This window comes from Bos grunniens, chromosome 29 (genome assembly GCF_055505025.1).
Source record: "Bos grunniens cultivar Pamir isolate PY7600 chromosome 29, Bosgru_T2T1.0, whole genome shotgun sequence".
NCBI classification, from domain to species: domain Eukaryota; kingdom Metazoa; phylum Chordata; class Mammalia; order Artiodactyla; family Bovidae; genus Bos; species Bos grunniens.
This window is the reverse complement of record NC_141193.1, coordinates 12281247-12298332: the sequence shown is the minus strand read 5'-3', so window position 1 is coordinate 12298332 and position 17086 is coordinate 12281247. Positions and strand designations below refer to the sequence as shown.

At 44.6% G+C, this 17086-nt stretch overlaps 1 protein-coding gene across 1 annotated transcript; it reads right to left on the bottom strand.

The window, feature by feature from the left end:
• Positions 1–3715: 3715 nt before the first annotated feature.
• On the bottom strand, positions 3716–12959 carry LOC147342110 (pregnancy-associated glycoprotein 1-like). The gene is made up of 9 exons (XM_086384526.1): positions 12859–12959; positions 11523–11673; positions 10430–10547; positions 10213–10331; positions 8823–9016; positions 7781–7897; positions 5946–6087; positions 5760–5858; positions 3716–3865 (listed from the first exon to the last, which is right to left on the bottom strand). Exons 1-9 carry the CDS (start codon positions 12957–12959, stop codon positions 3716–3718), a joined length of 1191 nt encoding a protein of 396 aa, XP_086240652.1.
• Positions 12960–17086: the final 4127 nt, after the last annotated feature.

The window sequence follows — 17086 nt, the reverse complement described above, 5'->3', positions numbered from 1 at the left end:
GGAAAAAGCAAGAGAGTTCCAGAAAAACATATATTTCTGCTTTATTGACTATGCAAAAGCCTTTGACTGTGTGGATCACAATAAACTGTGGAAAATTCTAAAAGAGATGGGAATACCAGACCACCTGATCTGCCTCTTGAGAAATTTGTATGTAAGTAAGGAAGCAACAGGTAGAATTGGACATGGAACAACAGACTGGTTCCAAACAGGAAAAGGAGTTCATCAAGACTGTATATTGTCACCCTGCTTATTTAACTTATATGCAGAGTACATCATGAGAAATGTTGGACTGGAAGAAACACAAGCTGGAAGCAAGATTGCTGGGAGAAATGTCAATAATCTCAGATACGCAGATGACACCACCCTTATGGCAGAAAGTGAAGAGGAACTAAAAAGCCTCTTGATGAAAGTGAAAGTGGAGAGTCAAAAAGTTGGCTTAAAGCTCAACATTCAGAAAACGAAGATCATGGCATCCAGTCCCACCACTTCATGGGAAATAGATGGGGAAACAGTGGAAACAGTGTGAGACTTTATTTTTCTGGGCTCCAAAATCACTGCAGATGGTGACTGTAGCCATGAAATTAAAAGATACTTACTCCTTGGAAGGAAAGTTATGACCAACCTATATAGCATATTCAAAAGCAGAGACATTACTTTGCCAACAAAGTTCTGTCTAGTTAAGGCTATGGGTTTTCCTCTGGTCATGTATGGATGTGAGAGTTGGACTGTGAAGAAGGCTGAGTGCTGAAGAATTGATGCTTTTTTTTTTTTTTTTTTTGAATTTTTTTTTGAATTGATGCTTTTGAACTGTGGTGTGGAGAAGACTCTTAAGAGTCCCTTGGACTGCAAGGAGATCCAACCAGTCCATTCTGAAGGAGATCAGCCCTGGGATATCTTTGGAGGAAATGATGCTGAAGCTGAAACTCCAGTACTTTGGCCACCTCATGCGAAGAGTTGACTCATTGGAAAAGACTCTGATGCTGGGAGGGATTGAGGGCAGGAGGAGAAGGGGATGACAGATGATGAGATGGCTGAATGGCATCACTGACTCGATGGACATGAGTCTAGGTGAACTCTGGGAGTTGGTGATGGACAGGGAGCCCTGGAGTGCTGTGATTCACGGAGTTGCAAATAGTCGGACACGACTGAGCGACTTAACTGAACTGAACAAGAATGCACAGAAAAACTATACAAAAATGTTCATAATGACCGGGATATAGATGATGTTGGAGTCACTTATGTAAAGCCAGATATCCTAGAGCATAAAGTCAAGTGGGCCTTAGGAAGCATCTCTACAAGCAAAGCTAGTGTAGGTGATGGAATTCCAGCTGAGCTGTTTAAAACATCCTAAAGAATGAGGCTGTAACAGTGCTTCATTCAATATGGCAGCAAATTTGGAAAACTCAGCAGTGGCCACAGTGCTGGAAAGGTCAGTTTCATTCCAATCCAAAAGAAAGGCAACTGCAAAGAATGTTCAACCTATCATGCAATTGTGCTCATCTCACTTGCTAGCAAGGTAATGCTCAAAATCCTTCAAGCTAAGCGTCACTGTACATGAACTGAGAACTTCTAGATGTACAAACTGGTTTAAGGAACCAGAGGTCAAACTGCCAACATCCATAGGATCATAGAGAAACCAAGCAGATTCCAGAAAAACATCTACATCTGCTTCACTGACTATGCTAAAGCCTTTCACTGTATGGACCACAACAAACTGTGGAAAATTCTTAAGAGACTGGGAGTAGCAGATCACCTTACCTGTCTCCTGAAAGTCTGTATGTAGGTCAAAAAGTGGCAGTTATAATCAGACATAGAACATAGAACTAAAAGATTTAAAATTGGGAAAGGAGCATGACAATGTATACATTGTTAATCTGCTCATTGAACTTGTATGTAGGAAAGATCATTTGATATGCTGGACTGCATAAATCCCAAGATGGAATCAAATTTGCTGGGAGAAATATCAACATCTACAGAATGAAGATGACACCACCCTAATAGCTAAAGAACTAAAGACCAATTGATAAGGAGAGGAGATGCAAAAAGCTGGTGTAAAACTCAACATTCAAAAAACTATTCACAAAAGATACTCAACATTCATGGCATCCAGTCCCATCACTTCATGACATATAGATGAGGGAGAAGTGGAAACAGTGGCAGATTTTATTTTCTTGGGCTCCAAAATCACTATGGACCTTAACTGCAGCCACAAAATTAAAAGACACTTGCTCCTTGGAAGGAAGAAAAGCTATGAAAAACCTGAACAGTGCATTAAAAAGCAGAGACTCATTTTGCTACAGAGGTCTGTAGTGTCACAGCTATGGTTTTCCAGTAATCATGTACAGATGTGAGATCTGGACCATACAAAAGGGTGAATGTCAAAGAATTGAGCTTTTGAACTGTGGTGTTTGAGAAGATTCTTGAGAGTCCCTTATACAACAAGGAGATCAAACCAGTCAATCTGAAAGGAAATCAACCTCTGACCCCTGCTTTCTTAGATAAGGCATCTACTGAGGGCCTCCAGGTGTAAAGAATGGATGCTTCCACTGCAAAAGTGCCTGACCATGGCAGCTCCAAGCAAATAGTTTGTAGCCTCACCCATGGAGAAGCTCAGAAAAGCCGAAGGCTCTGTGTACCTATGGATACATGCATTGCATTCTCCCCAGCAGCATTGGAGGCCAAGCAAGGGGCATTCTGAGCCCTGGAGGAGGGAGATGGATCAGGGATCTACTGAGGCCACCACTTACCAAGTAGGCCTGGAAAGGACAGAGCAGGCATATGTGGCAGACAGCTTGTGACTGGGGTGTGGGAACAAGAGGGAACCAGCTCTGCATGAAGTACCTCACCCAAAATCCCCTGGAGGAGAAGCCCAGTGATAAGTTCATCTGAGATGGGATGAAGAGAGTCTATTTCATTACCCCTTATAATTCCTCTGAATGAGGAGGTGGTGGAGTAGGTGGGTCATCACAAACTCTTCCATGGCCTAGACCATCTGCCAGTCGCTGTCCTTGGGGCTGCCTCTCCCCAGCTTCAGTCATGTAGTTCTGGAGGAAACTGAAAATCATGTGTGCTGCTGTGTCAGGGCCAATGGCCATGTAAAGCCAATCATAGGACCCCATGGCCCTGCGAGGATGGCTGATCTCAGGCTGTACATGTGAACTGAGGTGTATCATTCAGAGAATACCCTTGAACTCTAATGACTCCCAGCTTCTTTCTTTACTAGAAGATGCCTTCAGGATATAAAACCCTAGGGAATGTAGCTTGGACTCCCTCACTAGGTGTAGAAGCCTTAAGGAAGAAAGTTGTCAGCTCAGACCATCAAAGAAGAGGGAAGGGAAAGGCTGAGGGAGAGAAAAAGAGAACTGATGACTTCTTATTTCTTGGGTCCAGTCACAGAGATCTTTGTATTTGCTCTGATTCTTGTGTCCTGGATTCCCAGGATCATTTCAATGAGTCTCCCTTTTCTTTGAAGGCAGGTGGGATAGGGCTTCTCTCAATTTTGATTCAGACTTGGTTCTAGATCCTTCACTCCCAGACACAAAAAGAGGCAACCATTTGTTTCAGCACCATTAAGAGTGAGACCCTTTATAATTTACTGAGAATAGGGTGTGCAGACCACCAAACACAGTTCACCAGCATCCTGAGCAGCAGTGCCCAAGTGTGAGTAAGTGTGTGTTAGGAGCGGCCTTATTGATTCCTGAACCACTCCAAGCATTTATACTGCCCTTGCCAGGCCAATCCTGTCATTTCCTCGATCAAAGACTGTGAAATACAGTCTCAGGAAGACATCACCCAGGATCCAGAACTCTATAGATGGACTCAATGGGCTCTCTTGAAAGGTGGTATAGCAGCGGCCTCTATAATCCTGGGGGAATCAGAGACACACACCAGTCAGCATGAGCCCTTGGTGACTCCCCCCTGTATCCAGACCCAGAACAATTCTTTGTTTTATTTCCCTCTTTTGGTAAGTATCACAGGGTTTTCTCAACAGCAGGGGATATGAGAGTTTATCAACCAAAGAGGTCCAAGACATGAGATTGCCATGAGGAAGGGTGTGGAGGAGGGGAGGAGTGGTAGTTGGGAAACAGAGGAGTGAAAAACAACAAAGTCCTACTGTAGAGCACAAGAAATTATATTCAATATTCAGTGATAAATCACATGAAAAAGAATAAGAAAATATATATATTTTATGTGTATAACTGAGTCACATTGCTGTGCAGCAGAACTTAATGCCACAATGAAGATTAGCCACATTTCAATATAATTTTTTCGAAAACAACAAGTGTGTCCATAGCTCTCCTCACTCTGTTTCTTTCCTTCTGACTCTTGCTCCTTGTTTTCTCTGAAGAGAATGCTGGTTCTCGTCCTACATCCCCACAATCTGTCCTTTATTTAAAAACTTTATTTTGTATTGGAGTATAGCTGATTAACAATATTCTGAGTTTCAGATGGACAGTAAAGGGACTCAACCGTATGTATCCAGGTATCCTGGTCCCAAAGAAACCCCTCACATCCAGGCTGTCATATAACTGAGTGGAGTTCCCTGTGCTACACAGCAACTTGTTGGTTATCCATCTTAAATAGAGCAGTGCCCACAACACGTTCTTGAAGCTTTAACTCAGGAACTCTGTAAAGCCTCCTTCAGTCCACACTCACCCTCTCTGGCCACTCCAGGCTTGGTTGGGTAAAGTACTCTTGTTCCCCATGTCCACCGGTCAGTCCATAGCCCTCATCTCCCCTAGTAAGTCCCCAGTGCCCCAGTGCAGATCATCTTGAGATGCCATTTGCATGGAATCCAGTGCAGTTTTGCCTAGAATCAAGCAACCCTCCATATGGTTCAATGAGTTTGTGTTTTTAGAATTCGTGAAATTCCCTCTCTTCCTCAAAGCCTTCTTTGAGCCCATCAGCCTGCTCTGAACTCCCGCTTGGAGCTGACATGATGGCTCCACCCTGTGCTGAGGCTGAGCAGTCACTGTTCACCCTTTATTCACATTAGCATCCAACCTCCCCACAGAGGGGTTGGGTACCCCAACTCACAAAGGAGGCACCTGGCCGGAGCAAGGGGAAGATACAGCCAACAACTAGCCTGACCATGTAATTTATCATCCAAACCAGGAAAACTCTGAGAAGGGAAGGGAGCATGTTAACTTATGCTGGGACATCACACTGGGACTGTCCCCAGACATTCTCCTTGTAACATGGCCTATTTCAGGGACTGCTAGTGCTGAATTTCATGTTCATTCACCTAAGGGTTCAGACTGAGTTGAAGCTCTTTGAGGACTGAGGACCTCAGTGTTCCCCTCTCCCTGACTCCCAACATGCCATATGGTGTGGCCTCTCCACATTGATTTCAGGAAGATCAGTTGCTGGGACATCACACTGGGACTGTCCCCAGACATTCTCCTTGTAACATGGCCTATTTCAGGGACTGCTAGTGCTGAATTTCATGTTCATTCACCTAAGGGTTCAGACTGAGTTGAAGCTCTTTGAGGACTGAGGACCTCAGTGTTCCCCTCTCCCTGACTCCCACCATGCCATATGGTGTGGCCTCTCCACATTGATTTCAGGAAGATCAGTGTCCCAAACGGCCCTTTACTTTGAAGTGATTGGTTTTGTGGGAGGCACTGGCCCAGCCACAGGGCTCATCAGCATCTGCAGTGGTGTGACATGGCCTCCAGAGGGCGCCCTCCCCCCAGCAGCAGCGCAAGGGTTCTTGCAAGCTCCAGTTTGAGGACCAACCCTCAGTATTGTCCCCTCACCTTGAGGATGTAGGCTCGACCTGGCACTGGGTAGTTGATACCGTTGATGGTGAAGATAATAGAGGGCAGTGTATTGACCGCAGAACATGAAACATAGTGCTGTTAGAGAGAGAGGGTAAGAGGTTAGCCCTGGTGATCCTTGTTGTGTGTGGAGACTGGGAGTGACCCTGGGGCATGACCCTTCACCTTGGAAAATGATGGCTTGGCCCCGATGAGCTTCTGCATGTTATCGACCAGTGGTTTTGGGCCTTCGATGAATGCTGTCCCGGTGTCAACAAAGGCCATGCAGCGTCCAGAACAAGCAATAACTTTTCTTTCAATGGAGATGCTGAGAGACAAAGGAAGAAAGTGGGCAACAAGGTCACTCTGAGCCTCCCCAGAGTTGTCCCCTTCCCGACTGTCTCCTAAACAGCCCTTCGTCTCTCACCCTCTTTTCCTTTGCTATCAACACAGTACCTTTCTTGACATCCTTGAATGTAGTACTTGAATACACCAGGATCTTTTGTACCTTGACACAAGCTGGACTTCCTACCTAGAAGACCACTGCACTTTGACTAGGAAATTTCTTCTCATCCTCCATATTCCAGCTTAATTTTATTGTTTTTGGGATGCCTTTGCCCTGGTGTTTATAAGTCTCCTGTCTTAGTCACTCTCTGTAGACCCTTCCTCATGTCTGCTGCTGCTACTGCTGCTAACTCACTTCAGTCATATCCGACTCTGTGCGACCTCATAGAGGGCAGTCCACCAGGCTCTGCCATCCCTGGGATTGTCCAGGCAAGGAGTACTGGAGTGAGTTGTCATTGTCTTATACTCCTCATGTCTAGCATGTACCAAAGACACAATTCACTATGTGGGCGAATCACTTCACGTACATCTGCCTTCTTAGATGTGAGGGTGAGTTTTATTCTCCTTTCCTCCCTAAAGTGCCTGTCACACAGTGGATGCCCAATGCTTTTCTGTTCAATGAGTGAATGAAAACTTAGAAAACAATAAGTAACCTCTAGAGAGCTGTATCTGGTGGGGAACAAATAATGGGTTGCACACAGAGTGAAGATGGAGATTTGCAGGGGCAGCAGATTCTCATAGTAGGGGGAGAGAGGGGTTCCTCTGGGAGAGGGTGTCTCCCAGCACTGCTCGTACAACCAGCTCAGACCCTGAGACCCTGGCCAGGAAATACATGACTATCCCATAGAAACTCCAAAGGACAGGTCAACTTTTGTCTGAGGGTATCACACAGAATCCTATCAATTATGCCTCTTGTCCTCAGGTCACTCCTGGATCCCACCTTTCTGATCCTCTGTAATAGCCCCTGTCCTACTGTGTGCCCAAGAACTTGACGTGTCTTTTCTGTTAATTGCTTTCACGTCTTAAGACTGCAGGCAACCTCTCTCCACTGCTGGGTAGCTGCTCCCTAAGACCAATTTTCCCCATTTTCTCAGGACTGTCCCTGTTTTTTAACTTACATTTATCTGTACTCAGAATGGATCTGTACTGAGAATTTCCTATGTCCTAGGTAGCCCTGGACAGTCGGTCATCTTACCATAACTCTGTTCAGGCTGGAGATATTCTCCTTGATCCTCTGTTCACCACACTGCAGAGTCCTCTAACCATGCTCCCCACCTCAAAGGGCAGTGGGTGCAGCTTTCTCCCAGCTACACAGACCTCTCTGGTGCCTTTTAGGACCCTGATCTGAGCCATGCTCAGAAGGCCTGGGGATTATGAACCCATGGGTTGTTTGTGTATCTATGTGCTTGTGTGTTTGTTTGTATGTGTGTTTGCATGTTTCTTTGTGTGTGCTTGTGTGTCTCTGACTAGCTATGCATGATTTTATGTGTTGCTATGAATGTTTTTATGTGTCTGCTTGTGTGTTTCCATATTTCTGTGTGTCTGTCTGTGTCGTTGTGGGTGGTGTATATATCTGTGTGACTGTGTGTCTGAGAATGCATTTGTGTGTGTCTGCCTGTATCCATGTACAGTAGTGGGAACATCACTTGGGCTGACCCTCAGAGGGAGAGGCTTACCTGTGCATGTGTATAATCCAGTTGCCTGATGGGATCAATGGTACCCAGTTGAGCTCTCCCTTGTAGTAGTGGTGGTCCACCCCACCAAACATCACCACACTGCCTTCCTGCTCATCTCTGTAGAGAGAAGTGAGGGGGTGATCCTTGGAGGACAGTAACAACAGCACTGTCTGAGAGCTGTGCTTGTCCACCCATCAAGGCCCTAATAAGGTCCCCATGTACAGATGCAGAAATCGAGTCTAGGAGAGATTGAGATCCAGACTGAGGTCTGTTACTGTCTCATGAGTGGCACAGAGGAGGTTAGAAGCTGAATCACTTGGCTGGGCTCCATCCACTCTGTCTTCTGAAGACGCCCTAGAACTCCAGCAACCTGAGTGCTCAGACACCCTCAGAGGACAGAGTGCTGAAGTGTTTTGACTTTCCTCTTGTCCACCTTGCCATTTTTCAGGAAAATCAAGGCCTGGGAGTTCTAAGGGTGTGGGTTCAGGTCACCCAGCGTTGGCTCCAATGGCCTGTGATCTCTACTTTCTAAAGGGCCCCAAACTCAGAAGGGACACAACCTCTGCTCTCCCTGTCTTGAAATGCCTCATATTTCTTGAACAAGGGGTCCCACACTTTTGTGTCCCACACTTTCATTTCTCACTGGCTCCTACAAATTGGGTAGCTGGTCCTGGGCTCCCAGTGAAATGCTAATGAGGAAGGAAAGATATCCACCATCCTTCTTCTTCCTTCCTTATAAAATTCATAAGCAAATCCTAATGCCTTTTACTTAAACTTATTTCCTGTTGCCTTCCATTAGCCTTCCTCCTCACTAACCCCGCTAGACCAATTTACTGGTCTTGAGCCCAGGAGTAGGCTTGTGTTCCAATAAACTTTTATTTCTAAAAGCCAGGGGTGAATCCAGGTAGGGTCCTGGGTACATAGTTATCCTGGGTTAGATTATCTCTCAGGATACTTCTTTATCGAGTGTTCTATAATTTTTGTGTAACTGAAAGCATCCTACAGCTAATTTGGTGAAAGGGATTGTCCATCTCACACTTACTTGCTCAAGTAGAAGGCAAAAACAGGCTCAGAAATGGCACCTTGATTCTTCAGCTTGTCAAAGATGGGGATTGCCCCAGAAGAGGATATTTTGGGGTAGTTTAAGCCCAAGATGCCATCAAAAGGTATATGATCAAACCCATATTCCTCCACGCTTAGACCGAATGGCTGGTCAGTGCTTACAAGGTCCCCAATCTGTGGGAAAGAAGAGTGTTCCCACTTACAGATACATAAAATGGGGCTAGGACTGGGCTGGGATGCATTACCATTAGATCTTCAGAGAAGAATTGAGGCTGGGCTCTGTCTTCAGTGCCAGACAGACAGTGAGATCAAGCTGGGAGGGGAATTTGGGTCCCATTGGAGAGAGGCTGTGAATTTTATAACACCTGCCCCTCTGAAAAATACCACCTGAGTGAGTCCTTTGGCCTCATGGCTTCTGTACAGGTGGGGCAACCAAGAATCAGACCAGGTCCTATTGGTGCCACATTATGGACAAAACAATCAAGAGCAAGATAGCCTTCTCTTTGACATCACTGTGATCTGAGGACAGGAATGGACTGCATTCTCTGTAATGTACTGTGGATTCTGCATCTGTCCAGGAAGACAGAAGCCGAAAACACAATCTTGCTTGCAGGGTTCTATGAAATTACTGCCTGTAGAAATCACTTTTGGGGATATTTGTATATTTCTCTGAGTGTGTATGAGAGAGAAAAGAGAGAGTGGAACTACTCAAGTATTTTGGGGGAGGAAGGCCATAGGTTTTTTAGACTCTCAAAGGTCCTCTATAGTGAGAAATCATTTATCAGACCCCTTGACTTCTCAGGCCACCAGTTTCCCACTCCAGATACCTGAAGCCCTTTAGTGCGCCGAGGGTCCTCAGATGAGTTTTATCCTGTTCACAAACACCCCACAGCAAATTCAGTCCTGAAAAGCCAGCCTAACTCCACCTTCTACCACATGTGTACCCTCAGGAAGGACCTTGCTGTCTGCACCTCAGTTTCCTCATATGTCTCATGAGCTAATCAGAGTAACTGCTGTGTGGCATTGTTGCAAATTAAACCAGTTATCACCTGAAAGTGCCTGGAACAGTCTGTGAATATAAAAGTGGGTGCTTTTATCCTTTCTTCTTGCTCCCAGAAAAATGAACCTTGAACTGCTCATGGGCTGATGAGCTGCAAGTCCACACCTCAAACCACTCTCTGGATTAGCTAATCTGTTTGCTTGTGTGTCACCATGGGCACTGCCTCCCCAGAGACATGATCCTGTGGATAAGATGGCCAATATCTATGGGAGTTAGGCTAGGAAGGGTCCTACCAGATGGTCCTGCATCTGTTTTGCAAGCAGTGGTCACTCCCTAGCCAGTCCTGACTCAGCATATGTTACACTGTTACCCGAACTGTGTCATGAGCAACAACTCCTTTCATTCTCCCAGATCCATAGGTAATGCTGAAGGTCTTATTGGTAAGCCGGAAGGTGGAAGACTGAAGATGTCTGAATCTAACGTGTTTAGCTGTAGACACAAGAGATGAGTGTCATCAGGTGCCAAGGATGGAAACAGGGTGGCAGGGCAAGTGAAGGATGGTCCGGGTAGGGGGTGTCTGTACTCACAACAGGCTGGGCTGGTGCAAAAGTCAGAGGGCACCCACAAGTCAGATGAGCCTGTGTCAAGGAAAACCTGGAACTCCTGAGGGGGTGTTCCAATGGTGATATTAGCCAGGTAGACCAACTACAGGGAGAAGGAGGGAGTGGGTTAGTGCAGAACTGGCTACTCTCTATTCCCAAACTGCTGCCTCCCTCTGGGTGTCACATATCTCTTAAGATCACTTTCTAACCACCGTGCAGCTCACAGGCTTTGGTCTCAGAGGTATCTGCATTTGATATATTTTTCCTGTGCTACATTGTTTGCAGGATATTAACTCTATGACCAGGTGTTGAAGTGGTTCCGCCTGCATGGGAATCCCATAGGCATAAACACTGGGCCTCCAGGACTGCTGGACACCCAGGGAAGTCCTGGTGCCTTCATTTGAGCAGCTCTGTAGTCTCTTCAAACCCAGCCTTAGCACCCGCATCTCCAGGAGGTCCTTCTTGATCAACCCCAGCCACTCCCTCCAAACTCAGACCACAATCAATCAACACCACACAGGTGACCCTTTGATTTGACCTGTATTTACTCTTTTCCTATCTCTCAGGCTGGCATGGGCATTCTTGAAGACAAAATAAGCCCTTTTCCTAATCTAAAAACAGTAACCACGGTGATTCTTATGTCCATACATGGAATGCAGGTTCAGTAACTTTTTAGTGCTGTCGTCTTTGCATCTGTGGAAACTGAATTCCTCTGCCTGGGGATTCACAGTTGCTCTTCAGTTGGTTCTACCTTTTGATTAGTGATGGTTCACTCTTCATCTGTAACTGAGTGGCTCACTTAGTTCAGAAGGAACAATCACCCTCAAACAAATGACACTTTTTTGACACAGAAATGGATATTTACCTGCCACCTGGTAATTGCCATGCCCAGTCACAAAGACCAAGAGTTTAGGATGAGAGTGCCTTATCCTCTGGTTGGGGGTCCCTGTTTTCTAGTGTTTCTGCCTCCTGCAGGAACCTCATCCACATCATCCCACCTGGCTCCTCCAGATAAGCCCCAGTGCTAGGCTAGAGCACCAGGGGGCACTGTGGAGCACCATCCTCCCCAAATACTCACATCCTTGATGTTTCTCAGCGGGTGACTAGTTAGATTTGAGCCACGAAAAGAAATCTGGGATAGTCTGTAAGCATGCTCCTTCAGGAAATTGTTCAGCATGTTTTTTCCACTGAGGGTTTTTCTCATGGTCTTCACTCTCCTTAGAGGTATTCTTTCACCGATCATTTGACAAAGAAAACAAAGAAGATGCTATAATTAGCTGTCAGTGTTAAGATATAACTGTCATTGTAATGGCCCTGTGTATTTTCTAATCTAATTTTTATGAAGCACATTATTATCAGAATTTTATGCCTATACCATGACAAAGACATAGATTTCAATACAGGTTCTGTTCTGCAATCTTACGTAAGCCATATGACCATGTGGTGTCTCAGTCTCCCCTTCAGTAAAATGGTAGAATGTAACAATACAACCTTCCAAATAGGATATCTTGGGGATAAGTGAAGTGATGTATATAAAGTGAAAGTGAAGTCGTGTCCGACTCCTTGAGACCACATGGACTGTAGCCTACTAGGCTCCTCCATCCATGAGAATTCCCAGGCAAGAATACTGGAGTGCATTGCCATTTCCTTCTCCAGGGGATCTTCCAGTCTCAACAATGACAGCCATTAGCATTGTTATTGCCATCTCACTCATTCCTTCTCATAGAATCTCAAGGAAGGAGGTAGAAGGGGGGCTCATCCTCTTTTACAAGGGAGCAATTTGAAATGCAAGAGGTTTCTGAGTTGGCTGTGGTCACACTGCTTGTCAGATATAAAACAGTATATATAAAACAGTGTATTTTTCTCAAAGTTAAAAGAGAAAAGAGAGTTGAAAGAAGAATCCAAGATATAGGGAAAAGCTAAGGGAAATTCAGAGGCTTGAGAAAGAAGTAAGAGTCAAATGAAAAGTGAAAAGAAAACAACACAAAGAGAAATACACTCCCAGTGACTTCCAAAGAGATGGAGAGATAAATGACAATGATACAGAGATGCAGACATAGGCATATACACACTGAAGTAGATAGGGAAAAAAGAGGACATGTTGAATAAAATGTAAAAAGTGTTATTCCACAGGACCACATCGACATCTGCATAGACTGTGCACTGAACTGTTACAAGGAGTTGCATTTTCAATAGGTCTTGACATGACTAGACTGCAAGATTTTTGCAACCCAACCAAGACCTTGGGATCCACAGTTCCTATAGCAAGTTACTTATCAATAAGTAAGAGTTGAGCTTTAAGACTCTTAGGGAAGTATTCCATTTCCTTCTAAACCTGATCGGTGGAAGAATAATCAGATGAAAAGAAAAATCCGAGAAAGGAATATGATGTGACTAACAGTCCCCATACTTACTTGACTATGCACTCTGAGAAGGCCACCAGCCCGAGGACCACAAGCCACTTCATGCTTCTTTCCTGCATCCAAGTACTCAGGGAAGTTTGGGTTCTTAGCATGTAGTGGTGACCAGGAGCCCCTAGTTATATATGCTCTGACCTACCTGAGTTTTCCCCTTTAGGCCACTAAAAGGTCTGGAAAAAAAAAAAAAAAGCCACAAAGCTCTTGATTAAATCTTTACCTTCATCAGTGTCCTTGGTCACTGGCCTTTGAAGCTCCTCAGAATACAGAGAATTGAACTGTAATCTCTTCCTTGAAGCTTGGCTGGAAAATGAAACTGATCTTCATGGACATCTAAGAAGACAGAGAACCTTGCCTACATGGAGAAAAAACTGCTAAGAACACCATGAAAATGGATACTAGGGGCCATGCTCAGCATTCCTGGTTTCATGTCATCTTCCTAGCCACTTCATGAGATATGCTTTGCTGTCTTCATTGGAGAGGAGATTTTTAGGAGGATAAGTTGTCAAATGGCAAAGTGAAGACTTCAGGGACAGCCCAGGGACATACAACTGGCTTAAGGTAGTGGGTCTATTGGCAGACATCAGGGGCACCTATGATACCAGTCTGCATCAAAGATTTAGGGCAGAGCAATACTTCAATTGCATGGTTTCAGTACTGGAAGAAATGTCATATGCATCCACAAGATACTTTATATCATCCAACAGTTGTGCAAGGAAGAATTGTGTGCTAGGTTATGGGTTAAAGGCTTCAAAGTCAAAGTTGATCAAGACAAAAGTAGTCTTTATCTTAAGAGATCTAGAAGTCTAGTTCTCACAAGCTCATGACCCCAGGAGGCAGGAGATATGATACTAAGACTAGGTGGCCATGCTGGAATCAGGGCAGCACAGGCCTTACCACTGGGAGCAACCTTTCCTCCACTTCACCCATGCTGGAAATCAGGCAAGTTGGCCATGTTTTCAAGAGAATCAAAGTTTGGACATTTATGTACAATCTACTGATTTTAATGTTAGCAACTAATTTTTTTTTCCCAAAAAAAAAAAAAAAATTCGGAACAAAATCTCCACAGTGATGTTCTGGAATCAGCCTTCAGTCTGCAATTTTTTGTTTCTGGCCTAGAGTTGGGAGTGCAGTAGGGACAGAGAGAAATTTAATTCATGTTGGTTGATTTAAAGACTGAAGGCACACTAAAAATGCTGACTCATTGAAAAAGATCCTGATATTAGGAAAGATGGAAGGCATGAGGAGAAGCAGAAGACAGAGGATGAGATACTTGGATAGCATCACCAAGTTGATGGACATGAGCTTGAGCAAGCTGTTGGAGTTGGTGATGGAGAGGGAAGCCTGGCATGCTTCAGTCCATGGCATTGAAAAGAGATGGACACAACTGAAGGACTGAACTGAACTGAACAAATTGAGAACAAAGACTAATAAATCTAATTGCATCAGGTTGTTAACTAGCTACCTATAACAACACATTACTTAAGTGGCTTTAAAATTCAGAATTATGACTCTACATTCAGAGTGGAATATCTTCTAAGGAAAAACAAAAACACTGTCCATCTAAAACAAAACCAAAGAAAACCAAAAGAAAAAAAGGAGGAGGGGTGGTCTTAAGATGCTGGAAAAATAGGATGAGGAAACCACTTTCTCCCCCACAAATTCATCAAAAGAACATTTAAACGCTGAGTAAATTCCACAAAACAACTTCTGAATGCCGGCAGAGGACATCAGGCACCCAGAAAAGCAGCCCATTGTCCTCGAAAGGAGGTAGGAAAAAATATAAAAGACCAAAAAGAGACAAAAGAGGTAGGGACAGAGCTCCATCCCTGGAAGGGAGTCTTAAAAAGAGAGAAGTTTCCAAACACCAGGAAACACTCTCACTGCCGAGTCCGTGGGAAGCCTTGGATGCACAAAGGGCAACATAACAGGGAGGAAAAATAAATAAATAATTAAAACCCACAAGTTACGAGTCAAATGGTAACTCCCCCAGTGGAGAAGCAGCACAGACGCCTGCACTCGCCACTAGCAAGCAGGGACTGGGCAGGGAGACGCAGGCTGCATTGCTTAGAGTAAGGACAGGGCCTGAATGCCCCGAGGGCAATCTGAGCAAACTAACTTGGGCTAGCAAACCAGACTGCAGGATAGCTACCACGCGCAAAGCCCTAACCTAAGACTCTGCCAGGCCCACACACAGAACAAAGGACTGAACAGAACTAGCCCACTGCAGTCCATCCCCTCCAAGTGAGAGGCAGCCAGAGCTGGAAGGGGCCAATCGCAGCCCTAGAAAGGCATTATCTACCAAACTGCAAACAGGCTTCTGTGCTAACTAAGACTTCTTGGGGTTCTGGACGGTCAACATCTGCCTGAGAAGGTGCACCAGTTGTACACCCAGAAAATTGAGCTGCAGGGACAGGGGAGGCGATAAGTCACGGTGACCACATTCAACAAACACCTCATCACCTGAGCTGCTCTGACCTGGGAAGGGCACAAAATGCAGTCCCAACCGAGTCTGTGCCTCTGAGAACTACCCAAGTGCCTGAACCTGAGTGGCTTAGACCTGAGAGGTGCATGCAGCCCAGGGCTGGCCTCGAATGGTTCCTGGTGGAGGATTCTACAGCCTGAGCAGCGTGGGAATGGAGGGCACACGTGCCATGAGCAGGGGCAGGCCCAGTGTGGCTGAGGCACTGCAAACACATGGCAGTGTTATTTGTTTGCAGCATCCCTCCCTCCCTCCCCATAGCGTGACTGAACAAGTGAGCCTAAAAAAAGTGCCACCACCTCCCCCTTTGTGTCAGGGTGGAAATCAGACACTGAAGAGACCAGCAAACAGAAGAAGCTATAACAGAAGGAACCGCCTTGGAAGTGACAGGTGCAATAGATTAAAATCCTGTAGTTAGTACCGACTACATAGGAACAGGCCTATAGATCTTGAGAAATATGATCCGGACCAAGGAACTATCCAAAAATGAACTGACCCCACACTGTCCACAACAGCAGCAGAGAAAGTCCTAGATATATTTTTACTGTTTTTATGATCATTTTTTATTTTTTTTAATTTTAAGTCCTCTATTACTGCTTTAATTTTAATTTTATAACCTACTATTACTTTGCAAAAAAATACCCTATATTTAAAGCAAACTTCATATATATATATATATATATATATATATATATATATATACATACATACACATACACACACACACACATACATATTTATAATTTTTGTGACTTTGTCTTGTTTTATTTTGTTTTTTTCTTCTTCTTTTCTTTATTATTGTATTTTTGAAAATACAACTCCTAGTCTAGAGTTTTAATCTTTGCTTTTTGGTATTTGTTATCAATTTTGTACCTTTGAGAACCCAATGTTCAGTACCCATTTTTACTTGGGAGTGAGATTACTGGCTTGACTGCTCTCTCTCCCTTTGAACTCTCCTTTTTCTCCACCAGGCCGCCTCTGTCTCCTCTCTCCCCCTTCTCTTTTCTACTCAACTCTGTCAATCAGCAGAGTGTTCCGGACGGTGGAGAACACTTAGGGAACTGATTACTAGCTGGATCTTTCTCTCTCCTTTTTATTCCCCGCCTTTTATCCTCCTGGCCACCTCTGTCTCCTTCCTCCCTCTTCTCTTCTCTGTATAACTCCGTGAACATCTCTGAGCAGTCCAGACTGCGGAGCGCACATAAGGAAGTGATTACTGGCTAGCTTGCTCTCTCCTCTTTTGATTCCACTTCATCTGATTCTGGTCACCTCTAAATCCCTCCTCCCTCTTCTCTCCTTTTTTTTTTTTGTTTTTTTTTTTGTTTTTTGTTTTTTTTTCCTCTTCTCTTCTCCATGTAACTCTGTGAACCTCTCTGGGTGTCCCTCACTGTGGAGAAACTTTTCATCTTTAACATAGATGTTTTATCAATGGTGCTGTATAGAAGGAGAAGTCTTGAAACTACTGTAAGAATAAGACTGAAAACCAGAAGCAGGAGGCGTAAGTCCAAATCCTGGGAACACCAGAGAATTCCTGACTCAAGGGAACACTAATCGACAGGAACTCATCAATCACCTCCATACCTACACTGAAATCAAGCACCACCCAAGGGCCAACAAGTTCCAGAGCAAGACATACTACACAAATTCTCCAGCAACACAGGAACACAGCCCTGAGCTTCAATGTACAGGCTGCCCAAAGTTACTCCTAAACTATTGACATGTCATAACTCATTACTGGACACT

What these genes read in the sequence shown, in the direction of transcription:
- LOC147342110 (XM_086384526.1), bottom strand. Translation starts at nt 12,959, where the DNA reads ATGCTAAGAACCCAAACTTCCCTGAGTACTTGGATGCAGGAAAGAAGC. An exon ending in TTCTCAGAGTGCATAGTCAA is followed by an intron (nt 11,674 to 12,858) that starts GTAAGTATGGGG and finishes GATCGGTGAAAG; the next exon opens with AATACCTCTAAGGAGAGTGA. An exon ending in CCAAGCCATCATTTTCCAAG is followed by an intron (nt 5,859 to 5,945) that starts GTGAAGGGTCAT and finishes TCTCTCTAACAG; the next exon opens with CACTATGTTTCATGTTCTGC.